The 15,229-nt window shown below is 48.9% G+C and overlaps 1 protein-coding gene across 4 annotated transcripts in view; it reads left to right on the top strand.

The window, feature by feature from the left end:
* LOC147452659 (E3 ubiquitin ligase BIG BROTHER-related-like) overlaps nt 1-14,294 on the top strand; it is a 33,368-nt gene extending 19,074 nt beyond the window's left edge. For 3 of the 4 annotated variants that reach the window (XM_086518293.1, XM_086518295.1, XM_086518294.1), the window contains exons 3-8: nt 12,418-12,724; nt 13,100-13,137; nt 13,210-13,251; nt 13,335-13,450; nt 13,628-13,736; nt 14,027-14,294. In XM_086518293.1, the coding sequence (XP_086374419.1) occupies nt 12,418-12,724; nt 13,100-13,137; nt 13,210-13,251; nt 13,335-13,450; nt 13,628-13,736; nt 14,027-14,062 (648 nt within the window). In that variant the 3' untranslated portion in view covers nt 14,063-14,294. Of the gene's footprint in view, nt 1-12,417; nt 12,725-13,099; nt 13,138-13,209; nt 13,252-13,334; nt 13,451-13,559; nt 13,737-14,026 lie in introns of all 4 variants that reach the window. The other variant, XR_015188918.1, reaches the window with a different exon arrangement.
* The last annotated feature ends 935 nt before the right edge of the window (nt 14,295-15,229 follow it).

Raw genomic sequence — 15,229 nt, 5'->3', positions numbered from 1 at the left:
CCGTTACGCCTGTCACTCGAGCTTCGATGGAGATGCGGAGTTCGTCTAGTTGTGCTTGGAGCTCTTCTTCTTCTGTCGTCCAGTTAGAAAATCCTTCATACTGATTCATCCATTCACAATAGTTTAGGGTTTTCAGTCTTGTAAACTGAAGGGTTTCAAGAGCCCTCCTCAGTGGGGGCACCAAATGAGAGGCGGAAGTGAAAAAAATAGACCCGGTGGCCTCTACACCAAGACTATGCACAATGGCCTCATCATGGGGAATACACAATAGGGGCACCACCTAGCAAGATATGCGGCTAGGACGCATACATATATACACAATGAAGCATGCATGGAAACAATTTCAAGATCCACGCCCAAATGTGGAATGGGGTGGTCGGAGAATAAGGTGAGAGGAGTGGTGAGTGAGTGAGAATGGGTTCGCTACGCATGCATGTAGTAAGGAAGATAACGAGGTCAGGGATACATGCAAGTATGCTCACTTCTCATACAAAAGGTGGCGAATCCGCACATCTTAAGATGGAAGTAGCAAGATGATAGGAATATAAGAGGGAGAGAGAGTGTGTGTGTGTGGTGGCGAATCCGCACACCTTAACATAAGCAGAAAAAAAATGGCAAGGAACAAGCATATACCATACTCACAATGAGATGTATCCAAAGCGACACAAAGTATGGCACCAAGATGGAGTGTGTTGATTGCTTGCAAAAGATGAATACAATAGGTAGCGTATGGAAGGAAAATGAGAAGGGAACAAGATCGTAGGAGGCATAATGGAGAGATGGGAGTTGATGGCGAGGAATATCATGAGTGTGTCCACCCTTCTTCTTCTTCCCTCCTTCCCCAAGTGAGCTCTCATGGCCTCCCTTATATAGGGAAGGAGGGAAGGATTTAGCAATATTTCTATTTGAAGTGAGTGTCCCACTTTGGTGACTAGGAAAATGGGGTGCATGTGACTGCGGCTCCCATCTTGTCTCCTCATTATTTAAAATATCAGAGTCAATAGAGAGAGAAGAAGAGAGAATGTGGGTAGGATGTAGAGGATAGGAAATATTTACAATAGTCTAGCTTTGGATAGACATAAGCATATTAGGGAGAGAAGAGAGAGGTAAGAAAATTATAAGAGAGGTTGTCGAAGGTGGATATTTGTTGATGAGGATGGATCCTCCCAAAAGTGGTGATAGAATTACTTTAGACTAGCCAAGACCTCATTAAAAGAGCCTTGTCTCTTGTAATCATGCTTGAAGACTTGTAGAACCATAGCCATTCTAGAAGGAAGGAAAGCGGGGATGGCCTGTGTCACCATTACACGAGAAAACTGGGGTCCACTACAAAAATCATATCTCCGTGTTCATAACTCCAAAAATTCTGAAAAAAATTGAGCTAAAAGTTGAGATCACGAGCTACATCTTTCATGTTGAACGCTCCTTCAGATTCGGGGTTCTTCTTTACTTAAAAAATTCAGCCAAATAATGTATTATTTGTGGCTGCAAAAGTCTTTTGGTGGTCCCCTTTGAGTGGACTTCTCTCTTGCCTTCAAGTGTAAGCTCCTTTATGTGTATGAAAACATGACCTAGAGTGTTGAAAAGATTGACAATCGTCTAGATGGAGGTATTATTGAAATTTGAAAGTGGGGTTGAGGTTTGAAAATGAAAACTAGTGAATAAAATATTTGGTAGAGTGGAATAATGTATATTCATGAAAAAAAATATATTAGAAAATACTAGAATATATATATATATTTAATATTTAAGGTCAAAAGAGAGATCAATAAAGAAAGCTTACTTATTATGCTACATCGTGATTGATTAGCATAAGTATTATTTATTTAATAAAGGCTAAAACGTTTGTGAAAAAGGAAGAAAAAATCAGAAGTAACTTATATAATGGGAAATATTTTGATAAAAGGGCAAAAATATATGGGGGGGTTCCCATGCATGGAAAAGCTTGCCTCAGTACTTCCTGTACAGATTTATATTGTTTTAATAGTTTTGGTGATAGGTGTTTGGTTGGCTATCTGTTGCTTGTTTTCTCTTTGTTTCGGCTACTCTCTCATCTCTCTCACAGCTAGTGGCTTGGCGCTTACCCGGTCACCCTTGGAGAGCCGCACACTCCAACAACATACTTAGGCCGTACGTTGTGCCACGTCAACATTGCGTGATAGAGCTTTTGAATCGCACTGCTTTGCGAGTGCCACCGCGTGGGTCTTGCCTCTACCCTGGTTGGCTTCGAGTCTAGTCTTTTGGGATTTTTGCCATGTCACCAAGGTGTGACAATTTTCCCCATGTTTGTGAGGTGAGAGAACTCAAAGACTTGGCTCCCAATGCAATTGAAGATACTGCCCATTGGCGAATCCTGTTGATCTATGCCACACAAGGGGAAAGGGAAGCCAAATGTTGAATGTGAATTGTAATAGGGGAAGTTGTTACATCATTTGTCTTCTTATAACCAAGATAATGCGTACATGAGTAGTCAAACCTTTGCCCTTTGCGGCTATTTAAAACCAACCAACCCTCTTAACAACTACTGAGAGGAGAAAAATTTGAATCTACGTCTTTCGAGGTGTAGAGTCTCACAAAAGAAGGGGATGAGAAGGTCAAGGGGGGAGCAAAGGATGAGAGAAAGGGGTGATGAGGAGCGCACGTCTATAGGGGTCGAGTGGATGAGGGTAAAGTCACGAGGTCAAAGGGGGAGCAGATGATTCGGGGGAGAAAGGACTGGTGGTAGAGGTTGTGGGTGCCAGGGGGGGGTGACGACTGCGAAGAGGTTCAGGGGTTTTATGTCCCCATCATAGGAGAGGGGACCTAGTCTATGACACGAACATTTAGTGTTGAGCTTTAAGACACCGAAACACTTTGGAACTGTTTCCGTAATGCTGCATATTGTTAATACTAGTAAGCCATTTGTGGTTAAGATATATGCTAGTGATTATGAGGCTGATACAACGCTTTATTAGGATGGATAGATTGTTGCATTTGAAAGCAAGAAGTTTTTTGATGCTTCAATGCATTATCCAACATATGAGAAAGAGGTCTATGCGTGGTCCACACTTTTACGAAGTGACGGCATCTCTAGATTTGTTTCGTGGACTGAGATCACTTTTTTCTAGGTCTGTGATTAGGTGATTCATAGGCCAGAAGGCTAGATGGGTTGAATTTATGAAAGAGCTTGACTCTGAGATCTACTAAAGGGAGGGATCCAACGATTGAGTTGCTGATGCACTTAGCTAGATTCTTGAAGTGAATGCTTTATTTCATAACTGAAATGTCGACGGACTTCTATCTCTTTTTTTTTTTTTTTCCCGAGAAGAAGATCCTTCTATTAGTTAATGAAAACTGCCCATAGGGCTACAACCACCTCTGCAAGAGAGGGCTACAACAAGCATGATGGGGAGACTCTCCCAATGAAAAAACAACATATATACAAAGGGGCTAAATCAAGAGATGGGAGGAGGGAAAAGCCACACAGGTGGACAGTAGTGCCATTTGAGCACCCCTTGGACTATGGTGTAGCAAGGCCCAAGGCGCCAGAGTCAAAGGAAAGCCTCGCGGCACTCCCGCATGTGGTCCTCTGAGAGTATGGATAGCTCTAGCCAAAATTCACGAACAGTCTCTGCTGGTGGCACAGGGCGAGCCTCAAAGATGCGGAAACAGCGGGCCCGCCAGATGAACCACAGTGTCAGGCCACTGATGAGCTCCCAACACTCCTCTTTCTCACTGCACCACTCCAGTGGAGTAAGCTCTGTAGCAAGCTGGAGTGTAGGTCGCCCCCCCTGTATCACTATCATCCTGCTGGTGGAAGATAGCTCAAACTGAAGTGCCGGGCCCGCGAGGGTGGACCAAGCCGCTGTCCCCCAAGTGTACTGGCGAGCCGTGGAGAGAGCAGGCATCAGCCGAAGAACTCGTAGCCACACCTGCTGGGCCGAGGGACAGTCCCAAAGACAGTGACGCTGACGAGAGACCACTATGCAGAAGCCAGCTCCCTACTGCTGTGGCTCTATGTGCGACCAGCCACTGAAACAAGGTGACTCGCCTCGGCTGTCTGGAGTCCCACAGCCTCTGCCAAAAAGCTGCCAAGAACTCGACTGTGAGGCCCTCCTCCTGCCAATGACGTGCTGCAGCGGGGCGGGCCTCTCTCTGTGCTGCAAGTATATGACGTCCAAGCCGAACAGTGTACTGAAAGAAGGGGACTCCTGGGCGGTCTGCAGAAGAGAAGGGGTCCCTCCATAGCCACTCACCAGGATCCCACTGTACTCGTGCCAGTGGACAGCACTCCCAAGCCCATAGACTCCAGTGTCCTGTCTCAAGAGCTGCTGGGTCAGGGTCTATGACGCAAGTCCTCCCACAGATGCCCACAACTCGGATCCTCTGGAAACAGCACTCTGTTACCTGCGGGGCCTCTACTGCAACTCGTTGTAATCGTCCCCCACCCTGAAGCTCGAAGAACAGGGCTGGGACAGTCTCTGAGCAAGCCCTGACTGAAATGAGAACCTCCAGTCGTGTGAAGGCTCCCATCCACCGGGGTGCTACTGGCTCGAGAGGCGTGAGCCACTCAGCTGGAACTGACTCTGTGATGTCCTGACACATGCTCTGCACCCCTCTCATGCCCTGTAGCTGGACAGCCTGCACCTCCTCTGACAAACCTGTGAACTCTAGCCAGTCACCTAGAGAGTGCGCTGGACCAGCTGCCATGGGACCCCAAGAAACATGAGGCCGACTCCCAACCAAGTTGCCTCTTTGAGTGCTAACCATGGGGTTCCGGACGAGGGGCTGCCGTAGGCGCTCCTCCGTGCATGTCGGCCGTCTCTGCTCTAGGCCACGCCGTAAGAGCTCCCAAGATCGAAGCAAACTCACAGCAAATCGGTCCTCCAGTCTCCTGCTCAAACCAACTCGGCGCAGCTCTGTAAAGATCCATCTGGTCGAAGGTTGCCAAGGGCCTCCTGACTGAGGCACCCTGGCACGAAGCCTCTGCAGCAAGAACTCCTTCCAGGGCTCCTCGCCTGGAAGAAGTCCTCTGACAACGAACTTCCCAAAAAGGGCTCTGCTATGCTGTGCTGGATCAGTGATCCCAAGCCCTCCCTGAGAACAAGGAAGTGTGATGACCGACCAAGCCACCTTGGCTCTGGAAATCTGAGTGTCGCGACCTGACCAAAGGAAGTTCCTGATCAGCCTCTCTACCTGATTGATACAAGAACTCGAGAAGATCCAGCAAGAAGTGATGTACCACATAGTCGCCAACAACACCTGGTTGGCAACTACTACTCTACCAGCCAACGAAAGTCGTGCTGAGCTCCAACGTGACAGCTTTCTCCTGATGGACAGGAGAAGAGGAGCAATCTGCTGCTCGGGGGACAAGTCCAAACCAACCTGACAGCCCAAGTACCGAACTGCAGTCCCTGGAGGAATCCACCTGAAACCCTCTCCTGGCATCCAATCGGGCACAAGAGCACTGCCAACCGAGAAAGCCACTGTCTTTCTCCAGTTGATCAGTCCGCCCGATGCACAACAGAAGGTCTCCAAAGCCTGCTCACATCTGTGTAAATTGGCTTCCTGGCCCTCCAAGTACAAGGCCGAGTCGTCGGCAAACTCAGTGTCCAGAAGCTCATCTCCCCGTATAGGGAGTGCTAAGCCCCTCAGACCAACCTGCTGTGACACCAAAAATCTGCTCATCGCCTCCGCATAGAACAGAAAGAGAAAGGGGGCAAGAGGACAACCCTGTCTGACCGATCGTGTGAGCATGAAGCGCTCACCTCTCCCTCCTGCCAAAAGCACCTGACTGTGAGCCTGTCTGTACAAAGCTGACACCCCTCTGATCCAAGCATCTGAGAAGCCCATCCTGCGTAGCGTGCCCTCTAGAAAGTCCCAGTCAACTCTATTGTATGCCTTCTCAAAATCGAGAAGAAGAATCACAAGGTCCTCCCCACGGAGTCGTGCCAGGGCAGAAGCCTCCTAGAAGGTGAAGATGTTGTCAAGGATACTGCGTTCCTTGACAAAACCTGTCTGAGTCCCATGTATAAGGCTCTCCAAAAGTGGCTGAATCCTCAAACTCAGAGCCTTGGCAAGAATTTTGTAGTCTGAGTTTAGGATGGTGATGGGGCGCCACTGTCGAATCTCATCCAAGGAGCCACCCTCCTTTGGAATCAGGTAAATCAGGCCCTCACTGATGCTACCTCACTCATGCTATCCGGCATCACTCCTGTGTGCAGAATGTACTGAAAGGCACTACAAAGATCTGGGCCAAGCAGGTCCAGTACTCCAAGAAGAAGCTGGGAGTCAACCCATCCTCACCTGGACAGCTACTACGAGGGAGGGCCCTAAGAGCCGTGTGCAGCTCCTCAAGCTGAAGAGGTATCTCTAACCTCTAGCGCATCTCCTCAGTCACAAGACAAGGCATCTGTGCCCAAACCTGTTCCCTGCATGCATCCTATCTCTCTGACTGGGGCTGAGCCGCCAGTAACTCAGGGTAAAAGTCAGTAGCAACTGCACGCATATCCTCGGGCTCACAAACAACTGACCCATCGGGTCTCCTCAACTGATTGACCTTGGCATGCGAGTGCCAAGGTCCCACTGTCTCAAAAAAAGCACCTGTCAATCTGTCACCCACCTGAGTCCACTGAGATGCCTGTCGGTGAAAGGCAAACTCATGGCGCCTCTCCTCTGTGCAAGCAAGCTCCTGTTGAGCTTGTTGTAACTGCTCCTCCAACCATGGATTGTCTGGATGCTGCTCCTGCATCCTCTGTAGTGAGGCAATGTCTCGTTTGAGACGCTGCTCCTCCTCTCTCGCTGCAGCCCGTTGAGCCAGAGACTCCTAGAGAAAAAAGTGGCTAAGCTGAGCTAGGCCTAAGGCCACTCTGTCTGCAGGTAGAGCCTGGCTGTCCATGCGCTCTGTCCAGAGAGCCTCTACCCTCTCTCTGAGTGCTGAGTCCAACAAGACCCGCTCTGGGATGCGAAGCATCGTGCTCCCACTCCTTTGCCTGTCTGCCACTGTGAGGATCACTGGTGCATGGTCCGAGAAGGATGTCCCTGCCAGGATGCCCACTGAGCCCCCCAAGTCACTGAAGTGGTCACTAGTGTAGAAGCGATCTATCCGCGATAGATTCACTCCTCTCACTCTGCGGTCCGATCTAGAGAAAGCAAGACTCTATGGAGGCCTCACAAAGCCGGAATGCTGCCATGTATCCGAGACCCTCAAAGTCATACACAACCTCTCCCAAGCTGCTAACTCGACTCCATGCACAGTAGCATGGTTGCCTCCGATCCTGTCAGAAGGGTCCTCCAACATGTTGAAGTCCCCTCCTACACACCAATGGTCAACCTGTGGCAAAGACTCAACAATCTGTGACCAAAACTCTACACGAGCACTCACCACATTGGGCGCATAGATGTTCAGGAAGCCCACAAGGCCACCCTGAAGCTGCATAGTAATCCACTGAGCCCTGCCTGGCACAATAATCCCTCTGTCCACTATGGCCTGCTGCAATGAGTCCGCAATAGTCATACATACCCCACCCTGGATGCCTCCAGGTCCAAAAGCAGCTGACCAAAAGGTATCATAACGTCCACGCAAAATCTGACCACATCGCCGAATGCGGCTCTTAGACAAATGGTGCTTCTGAAGCATAAGGAGATCAATCTCTCCTCCCACAAGGCAACGCTGAAGCTCCTGATGCAATCGGCCCCGCTGTCGCTGAAACTGGGCCCCACCTAGTCCCTGCATGTTCCACGAGACGATCCTCATGGGGAGCGAGAGAGAACAGATGCTGCCGCAGCAGCAAGACGGCTATCTTCGAGGCTGGCTTGGATGGGGAGTAATCCGCATCCGAGCGTCCTCTAGATAGGCGAGACTGCAGTGAGTGCCTGGTCCAAGTCCAAGCAGAGCGAGCCGTACGTAAAGCAACCTCCTCTGTCCAGGAGTCCTCATGAATGTATACATAGCAAGGCAAACACTGCGTATCAACAAAAAAGTACACCACAATGTGCCTACATCCTGCTGAGTCTGGGGGTGTCACCGCAAACTTGGCCAGTGGCCACAAAGTCTGCAGCAAATCTGTAACTCCAAGTTCTCCCATGTGGTGAGAGAACTCGAGAACCTGTGTATGCAACCATCCCACCACTGAGTCGAGGGACCACTCTGTCTCGGTCCTACCACAGAGGGGGAAGGAGAAACCAACTGCTGAGTCCAAGGCCTCTGTTCCCCTAGCGGTGAGGAACAAAGCGTGGACCCTGAAGTAGGCTGCCTCGTGGTCTGCTGCGGAATCGCCGAGGAAGCGAGTAAACCCGTAGTCGAAGAAATCCCAACGGCGTCGGAGGTCAATGCTCGTCAGACCACGAGGGATAGCTGCAAGGGAAGATGTTTGAATCTGCAGAGGGGGCCGCAAGAAGGGCTGACCCTCTCTCGCTAGGCGATTCGTGGCAAAGGCGTTGCCAAGAGATCTCCTAGCCACCGGCGAGGGAACAGTCTCCTGAGTCGACTGTGGTACTGGAGCAGGAGGGGGAGAAGGAGCTGGGGGGGGGGGGGGCAGAGGAGAAGAGAAGCGGGGTGGGGCGACAGAGACAAGGGGGCGAGGAGGGGAGTAGGCGGGAGCAGAGGGCGAGGGAGGGGATGAGGAGGAGGAGGGGAAATCTGAAGGTGGGGCGGCTGACGAGGGTGAAGCTCTCAAGAGGACCAAAGCGGTTCCCCGTGGGAACCCACTGCTGTTGAGTAGGCACCTGAGGGCCACCCTGAGTGCCAGGTTGTCGCTGTGGCCCCTGTCGTCGACGGCCATGGGCCTGTAGCCACCCCTCCTCCGCTGGAGCCCCAGGCTTGGAGGGTGGTTCTGAATCTGTGCGCTGTGCCGCTGGCTGTGGCTGCGGCCCAGCCTTGGCAGGCTGGGGCTGAGGTTGAGGTGCAGGTCGTGGCCTCCTCCGTGGACAGGCCTTCGCTAGGTGGCCCATCTGTCTGCAAATGAAGCACTGGTTCGGGAGACCCGAGTACTCCACACTTTGTCTAAACCAACCCCCACTCACCCGAGGCAAAAGGATGACCTTCGGGAGCGTGTGGGTATCTCTGACCAAAACTCGAACTGAAGGGATGCCAGCCGCCTTGGCAGCTACTAATGTTGCCGTACGAGGTGTCTATAGGACAGTCCCGATGGCGGAGCCAATCCTGGAGAGAAGTGGAAGGTACTCCCTCCGTAAACCCGGAAAGCAGACTGAGATGGGGATGTCTGCCTCCTCTACTAGCACATTCGAGGTCGGGTCAAAACCATGTCGCCACTGTCGAAAGTGGGCGCGTGATGCTCGGATGGCCAGTGGACTCATAGCTATGACCTTGGAGGCCATCTCGGAAGTCTCGAACTCGATCTGGTAGTACCCCCGTCCGAGAATCTGGACATCCAAGATCTTGCCCACCTCTGCGAGAAGGTGGGCCTGGAGAAGGTCTTGCAGCTCTCCTCTGCTAGGACGAGTGCCCAGAACCTTGCAGATGACAGAAGTAGCCTGCAAGCGCTCTACCTTTGCGGCAAGGCTCGCTTGCTCTGTCGGCGAAAGAGCAAGTCGAATGGTGGGCTCAACGGGGTCGGGCGAGTGGGCTTCAGGTGAGTCCCTCTATGGCGGAGCTGGAGCCTCCATCTGTGTCTACCTCTGAGTCGAAGAAGCGGATGGTGAAGAAAATCTGCAACCGAGCACGCCAAGCACTTGTCCGAAGAAGAAGTGTTGCAGAGCCAGGTGCAGAAGACCTTCGGGAACAATGAGGACGGGGGGGGGGGGGGACGGATAAAGCGGCGAGCGAGAGTTCAAAAGGCTGCGGGGGGGGGGGGGGAGAAGCGGCCAGGGAATGGGGGGCAGCGGCGGGCTTGGGGGCAGCTAGGGGCGCGGACGGCGGGCAGCAGAGGGCGAGGGTGGCGGGCAGCAGAGGGCGAGGGTGGCGGGCAGGGCTGGGCGAGGGGGCAGTGCTGGGGGGCTAGGGGCGCGGACGGCAGGCAGCAGAGGGCGAGGGTGGCGGGCAGGGCTGGGCGAAGGGGGCAGCGCGAGGGCGAGGGGGCAGTGCTGGGGGGCTGGAGGCAGCGCCAGGGCGAGAGAGAGGGGGGGGGGGAGCGTGCAGCAGCAGCGGGCCCTCTGGAACAGACTCTGTATCTCTCTCTTCGTTGGCTATGTCATTTTGATTGCTATTCTGGAAAGATATGGAACAAGTGATTTGGCGTTAAAGACACGAGACTGAAATAATATTTTATTAACACTAGGGCTGTGTGAATAAAAGCCACTTTTGTGGCTATAACTAGCTTTTATGGAAATTCTTGGTCTCATGAACCAACGTCCGGAGACAACCTTGATTTCATATAAAGTTAGTACTTTTCAAGGGCCATCTTTTAGGTACAATCGAACAAAAATTGCTCAAAAGTTTTGTTATCTTCCTAAAAAACCTCCAAGCACATCAGAACATTTTTGAAAAATACTTGGGATGTACACGATGAAACTTATGCATATACTACTGTCAGGAAAAAGATTGACAACTTGCTTTAGGCCTCTAAATCGTGTATGCCGTCAAATTTAAAAACCAGTTTTGTGGCCTTTTACTTTTTTTGAAAAATCTTTTTCTTTTGAGCTTTTTTTGGAAGGGGGGGGGGGGTGTGGAAGGCGACGGAGTAGAGCAGCTATCAGGGTTCATTGGGTCAGCCTCTGAGGGCGGAGTGGCCTCCATTTGGTGAGGCTGATCTTAACCTAGAAAAACAAAACAGTTTCATAAAGGAACACATTGCTCAGCCGGTTGCACCGTCAGGAGGTATACGAGGCGGCCTTTTACGGCCACGATCTCGTACCTACTGTCAACCCTTGTCATTCTGTGCCTTGGAGGTCAATGGTTAGGGGTCTACTACTCAGTGACAATATGGTAATTACCCTGCTACTGATGCTTTGAACTCTCGCGTTGGACAAGGTCTTTGATGACGTAAAGTCTGTGTGAGATGTCCCATGTGCTGGAAAATTATACATTGATTGGGCAGCCACCAGTACTCACTCTTTGTCTGATCCAACCAATGCCAACTGCTGAACTTATATCTCCTTGGGGAGAGGGCATGGGGATCCCGAACCAAAATGCAAAAAATGGGTAGACCTGCCCCACTGGTACTTACGATGTAAGTCAAGAAAGCAGATTCAAACTGGAACATGTGTTTCCTCCAAGGTTGCATCTGTCTGTATGTACGGCTCGATTGAGTATGGTACATACTCAGTATGGAACTGTACGAACGTTTTGCTTTAGTACGTGATTATTCTTTAAAATAAGAATTGGAGAGGCAACTGGCCATATAGGGCTGGGCAGTTTTTCTTTTAATATGTGGTGGGGGGGGGGGGGGGGGGGGGGGGGGGGGGGGCTTCGGCCAAGGATCTTCACGTCAATAAGCTTGTTGACCTCGGCTAAAAGGTGGTGTGCATGAGATCTTGAACATCCCCTCAATTGTGAGAGTGCCAACAATCTGGCAAATGATGGAGGTCCCCTAAGGCCAGTTGACCTCTGACTCAAGGCTCGCTTTCTCTTCCAGGGAGAGAGCCAGATGAAGCGCTGAGCCTCTAAAGAGTCCCTCTGTGGTAGGTGAAGCCGGGTTCTCCATCCAAGGGGTAAGCAAGGGGGCTGGTGAAGAGTCCTTCTGGTAGGCGAAGCCGAGATCTCCATTGGAGTCCAGTGTTGCTTTGAATAGAATTCGGTGATGTCCACAAGTAATGACAATCTCCCTGTAAAGCACGAGATTTGTGAGCTGTAAAAACTTCAAACCTTGTTGTTCTAAATCCAAACAGGTGGGATGGTAGATGCTGTTCTCAATGCCTTTAAGGTTAAGGATTCGGGCATCTGCAAGCAGAGATAACCCCGGGGGGTTTAACGTTTCTGTATGCGGTTAAAATCATGAGCAGGAGTGGGGTGCAAAATGATAGGGGCCCATACAACAGCTTCAAGTATGGGCTGTGTTGGGTGCCTTCCCTAGCCGATTTTGTGTTGTCCATATTACAATTTAGGTCGTTTCACCAGCCAAGTATAGCCCACGTTTCAGGTGTCATTGTTGTACCTTGCCATTCATTCATACTTGCAAGTTTTTTATTAGATAGTCTGATGATTTTGTTACCAGAGGAAGCTCTGTAACAGGAGTATTTGACTAGCATGAAGGAACACTCCCAAGTAGCTTTATCACATAGAATGGGGTGAGTTGTCATTCTGAAAGAGTAGGTACTTGCGATCTAGAATCTGTACTATCTTTCCGTATATGCATTTCTATATGCTTGTGGTCATATCTTTTGAGTACATGCACTATCCTGTCCTTGCTAGGGGCTCTCTTCACAAGCAGGAATGCTGTATGTGGGTGACCTTTAGGTTTCGTTATAGTTGCTGCTTCTATCTGTTATAAATGCAATGTTAAGGTGAGCAGCATAAAGTTCCAGTTCTTTTTGTGACAGGAACATGCATACTTGCTTTTGCAAATAGGTAGTGATGGTAGCGGTGACTATGATGCGTCTGGGAGTGGTAACTTTGATTATGACTATTTTAAAGATAGCAACGAGGAGGATGATTTCCATTCACCGCAACCATCGATCGATGATGGAATCTCACCAGGATGTTATCAGGAGATTGAGAAGACACAGGAGCAAGGGGAGATGTGTGGGTCCCATTTTGAGGATGATGAGGCCTTTGCTAGAGCTTTACAGGAGGCTGAACAGCGTGAAGCAACTGCGTACATGATGGGCCTTATTGATGCGGAGGAATGTATGTGTGAAAGATAAGAGGCATTTTGAAATGTTTAGATGAATAGTTTAGATCTCTCTCTCTCTCTCTCTCACACACACACACACACACACACACACACACACACACCCACGCACACACCCACACCCACACAAGTGCGCGCGCGCGCACACACACACAAAAACGTACAAAACATAGCCACCCTGAACGGGCATGGAGGTGATCAGGTGCGTGCGCGCACATGCATGCATGCATAAACAGTTTTCTTTGGTGGAATTTAAGTACTGATTGCAACAATGTACTAGACATACATGTGTGTGGATTCAATGGATGCATGAGCTGTCAGAAACAGTTGGGACTAGTGTTATTGGCTAATTATCTTGACTTTTGTTGTAGCTCAAAGAGATGATGAGGATGGAATCCACGAGGCACAGGTTGGTTTGATCTGGTTTGATTTGTTTGTGGGGTTTTTAATATGCAAGTAATGTAATTCTTGGTTTATACAGGAAGCTTGGCAAGATATTGATCCTGACAACATGTCTTATGAGGTGATTTTGAGGGGTGAATTTTTAGTTTCTTAAATGTTTCAATGCCTAGAGTTAAAGTTGTGTAATGGTCATAACTTTGGTAGGAGCTGATTGCATTGGGAGAAGCAGTTGGAACTCACAGCAAGGGTTTGAAGCCGAACGCCATAGCCGCTCTCCCTTGCTCAATTTTCTCGCACCAACATCCAGGCACTGAAAAACTGTAAGTTCATGAAGGATGTTGCATTCAAAGGTTGAAGTGATGGTGGAAACAACTTAAATGCCCATCGATGATTGATGATTGTAACACATTATCGCATGTGGTGCTTTAGAGCCAGATGCATGATAAGATATGTTGTTTCCTGCTATAAATATATGGAAAAAGATGACTTGGGAACAGGTGTGTCATTTGCCGGCTCGACTATGAGGATGGTGATGGGCTGTTGACATTGCCATGCCGACACTGTTATCATGCCGATTGCATCAAGAACTGGCTACAAATTAATAAGGTGAGTGTTATGTGAGGCTTTTCATACATCTGCACTAAGCTCTTCTTAACATTTTAGCATTGCGCTTGATGCTAGTTCCTAATCTACTTGAAGGATGCATGTATTGTTTGCTTGTGATCCTTTGCAAATTCACTTGCTATTGTTTATACGAATCGCTGTGAGTAGTTTCTCCTACTCTGTTGGGCTGCAAGTAAATGTACTGCACTTCGCACCATCAAGCTCATCTTTAAGTGTTCCCGTAGAAAACTTGGGAAAAAATCCCCTTATCTTCAACTGATTTTCTTGGACAGGTTTGCCCAATCTGCAGTGCTGAGGTCACATTGTAAGAATACTTGCTTCTGAAGTCTTTTGAGGAGAGGTGTAAGTGCTGTGGCAACGCTACCAATGGGCTCTCTCCCACGCTGCCTAGAGATGTTGATTTGCATCAGGAAGGCAATGGCAGCTCTTGTAACAGACAAACTTAAGAGGCCCACATGATGTAAAGAAAGGCATGCCCCTTTGGTATGTGAAATGAAACAGAGCCATATGAAATGCCAATGTGTGTATATTATTGGGTTATTTGTGTATTGCAAATTCTCAAGCATGGCCTTCATGTGCACCTCCATTAAAGGGAAATTTTCTTCACTACAAGTTAGTTCAGAGATTGAATCTACCACAGACCCCAGCTCCAAGGTAGGGTTGATCAAAGGGCACGACACCATCCGAGGTTGCATTTACTTATGTTATTGGATGGTTTGTCGTTTATAGTTTAGTTTAGCTTACATGTTAAGAGTGGTAAATAGCAGCAAGCATCATATCATGCTCATCGTCTGGATCCACTCTTGGCAAGATTGATCGTCTGGCACCAACCAGTTGGCATTCCAAGAATCTTGCACCTGTAACGATAGTTGCTTGGTTGGAAATAAAGGGTTGATGTAAATAGCTTGATTGTATGGCAATATTGGAGGTCAACTTTTGGATGCCATGTAATTGTTGTCTTTATGATGGATAAAAGAGGACTATTTGTAAGCAGGTATGGATACTATAAAAAATCAATTGTTAAGCAAGAGGGGAGTAATTGGCAAGACAATACTGCACATACTTGCTTAACAATCCAAGCATCTACATATGTGAATGTATTTTGTTTAATACGTTTTTCGGCCATTAAGGAAAGTAAAATTTGAGAGAGTGTCTGATAAAATGGTCCCTTTGCATTCATAATGGCTTCAAAAAAAATTAAAAGATGCCCTCAACACAAAAAAAAACTATGTGCTAATCTATAGCACATAGCAACGGGCAATGATGAAGCACTTAGATTTGCAACAGTATTAGCTTGAAAGGACGAGTACAACATTGAGAGAGAGAGAGAGAGAGAGAGAGAGAGAGAGAGAGAGAGCAAGGAAAACACTAAAGAGAAGAGAAGACGCTAAAGAAAAATTAAAGGAGAAGAGAAGAGAAACACAAAAGGTCTTTTGACTTTTAATTTTCATATGTCTATTGATTTCACTTTCATC

Source organism: Adiantum capillus-veneris, chromosome 8 (genome assembly GCF_014529385.1).
Source record: "Adiantum capillus-veneris isolate H3 chromosome 8, ASM1452938v2, whole genome shotgun sequence".
Taxonomy (NCBI): Eukaryota; Viridiplantae; Streptophyta; class Polypodiopsida; order Polypodiales; family Pteridaceae; genus Adiantum; species Adiantum capillus-veneris.
This window is presented reverse-complemented; position numbering and strand designations above follow the sequence as displayed.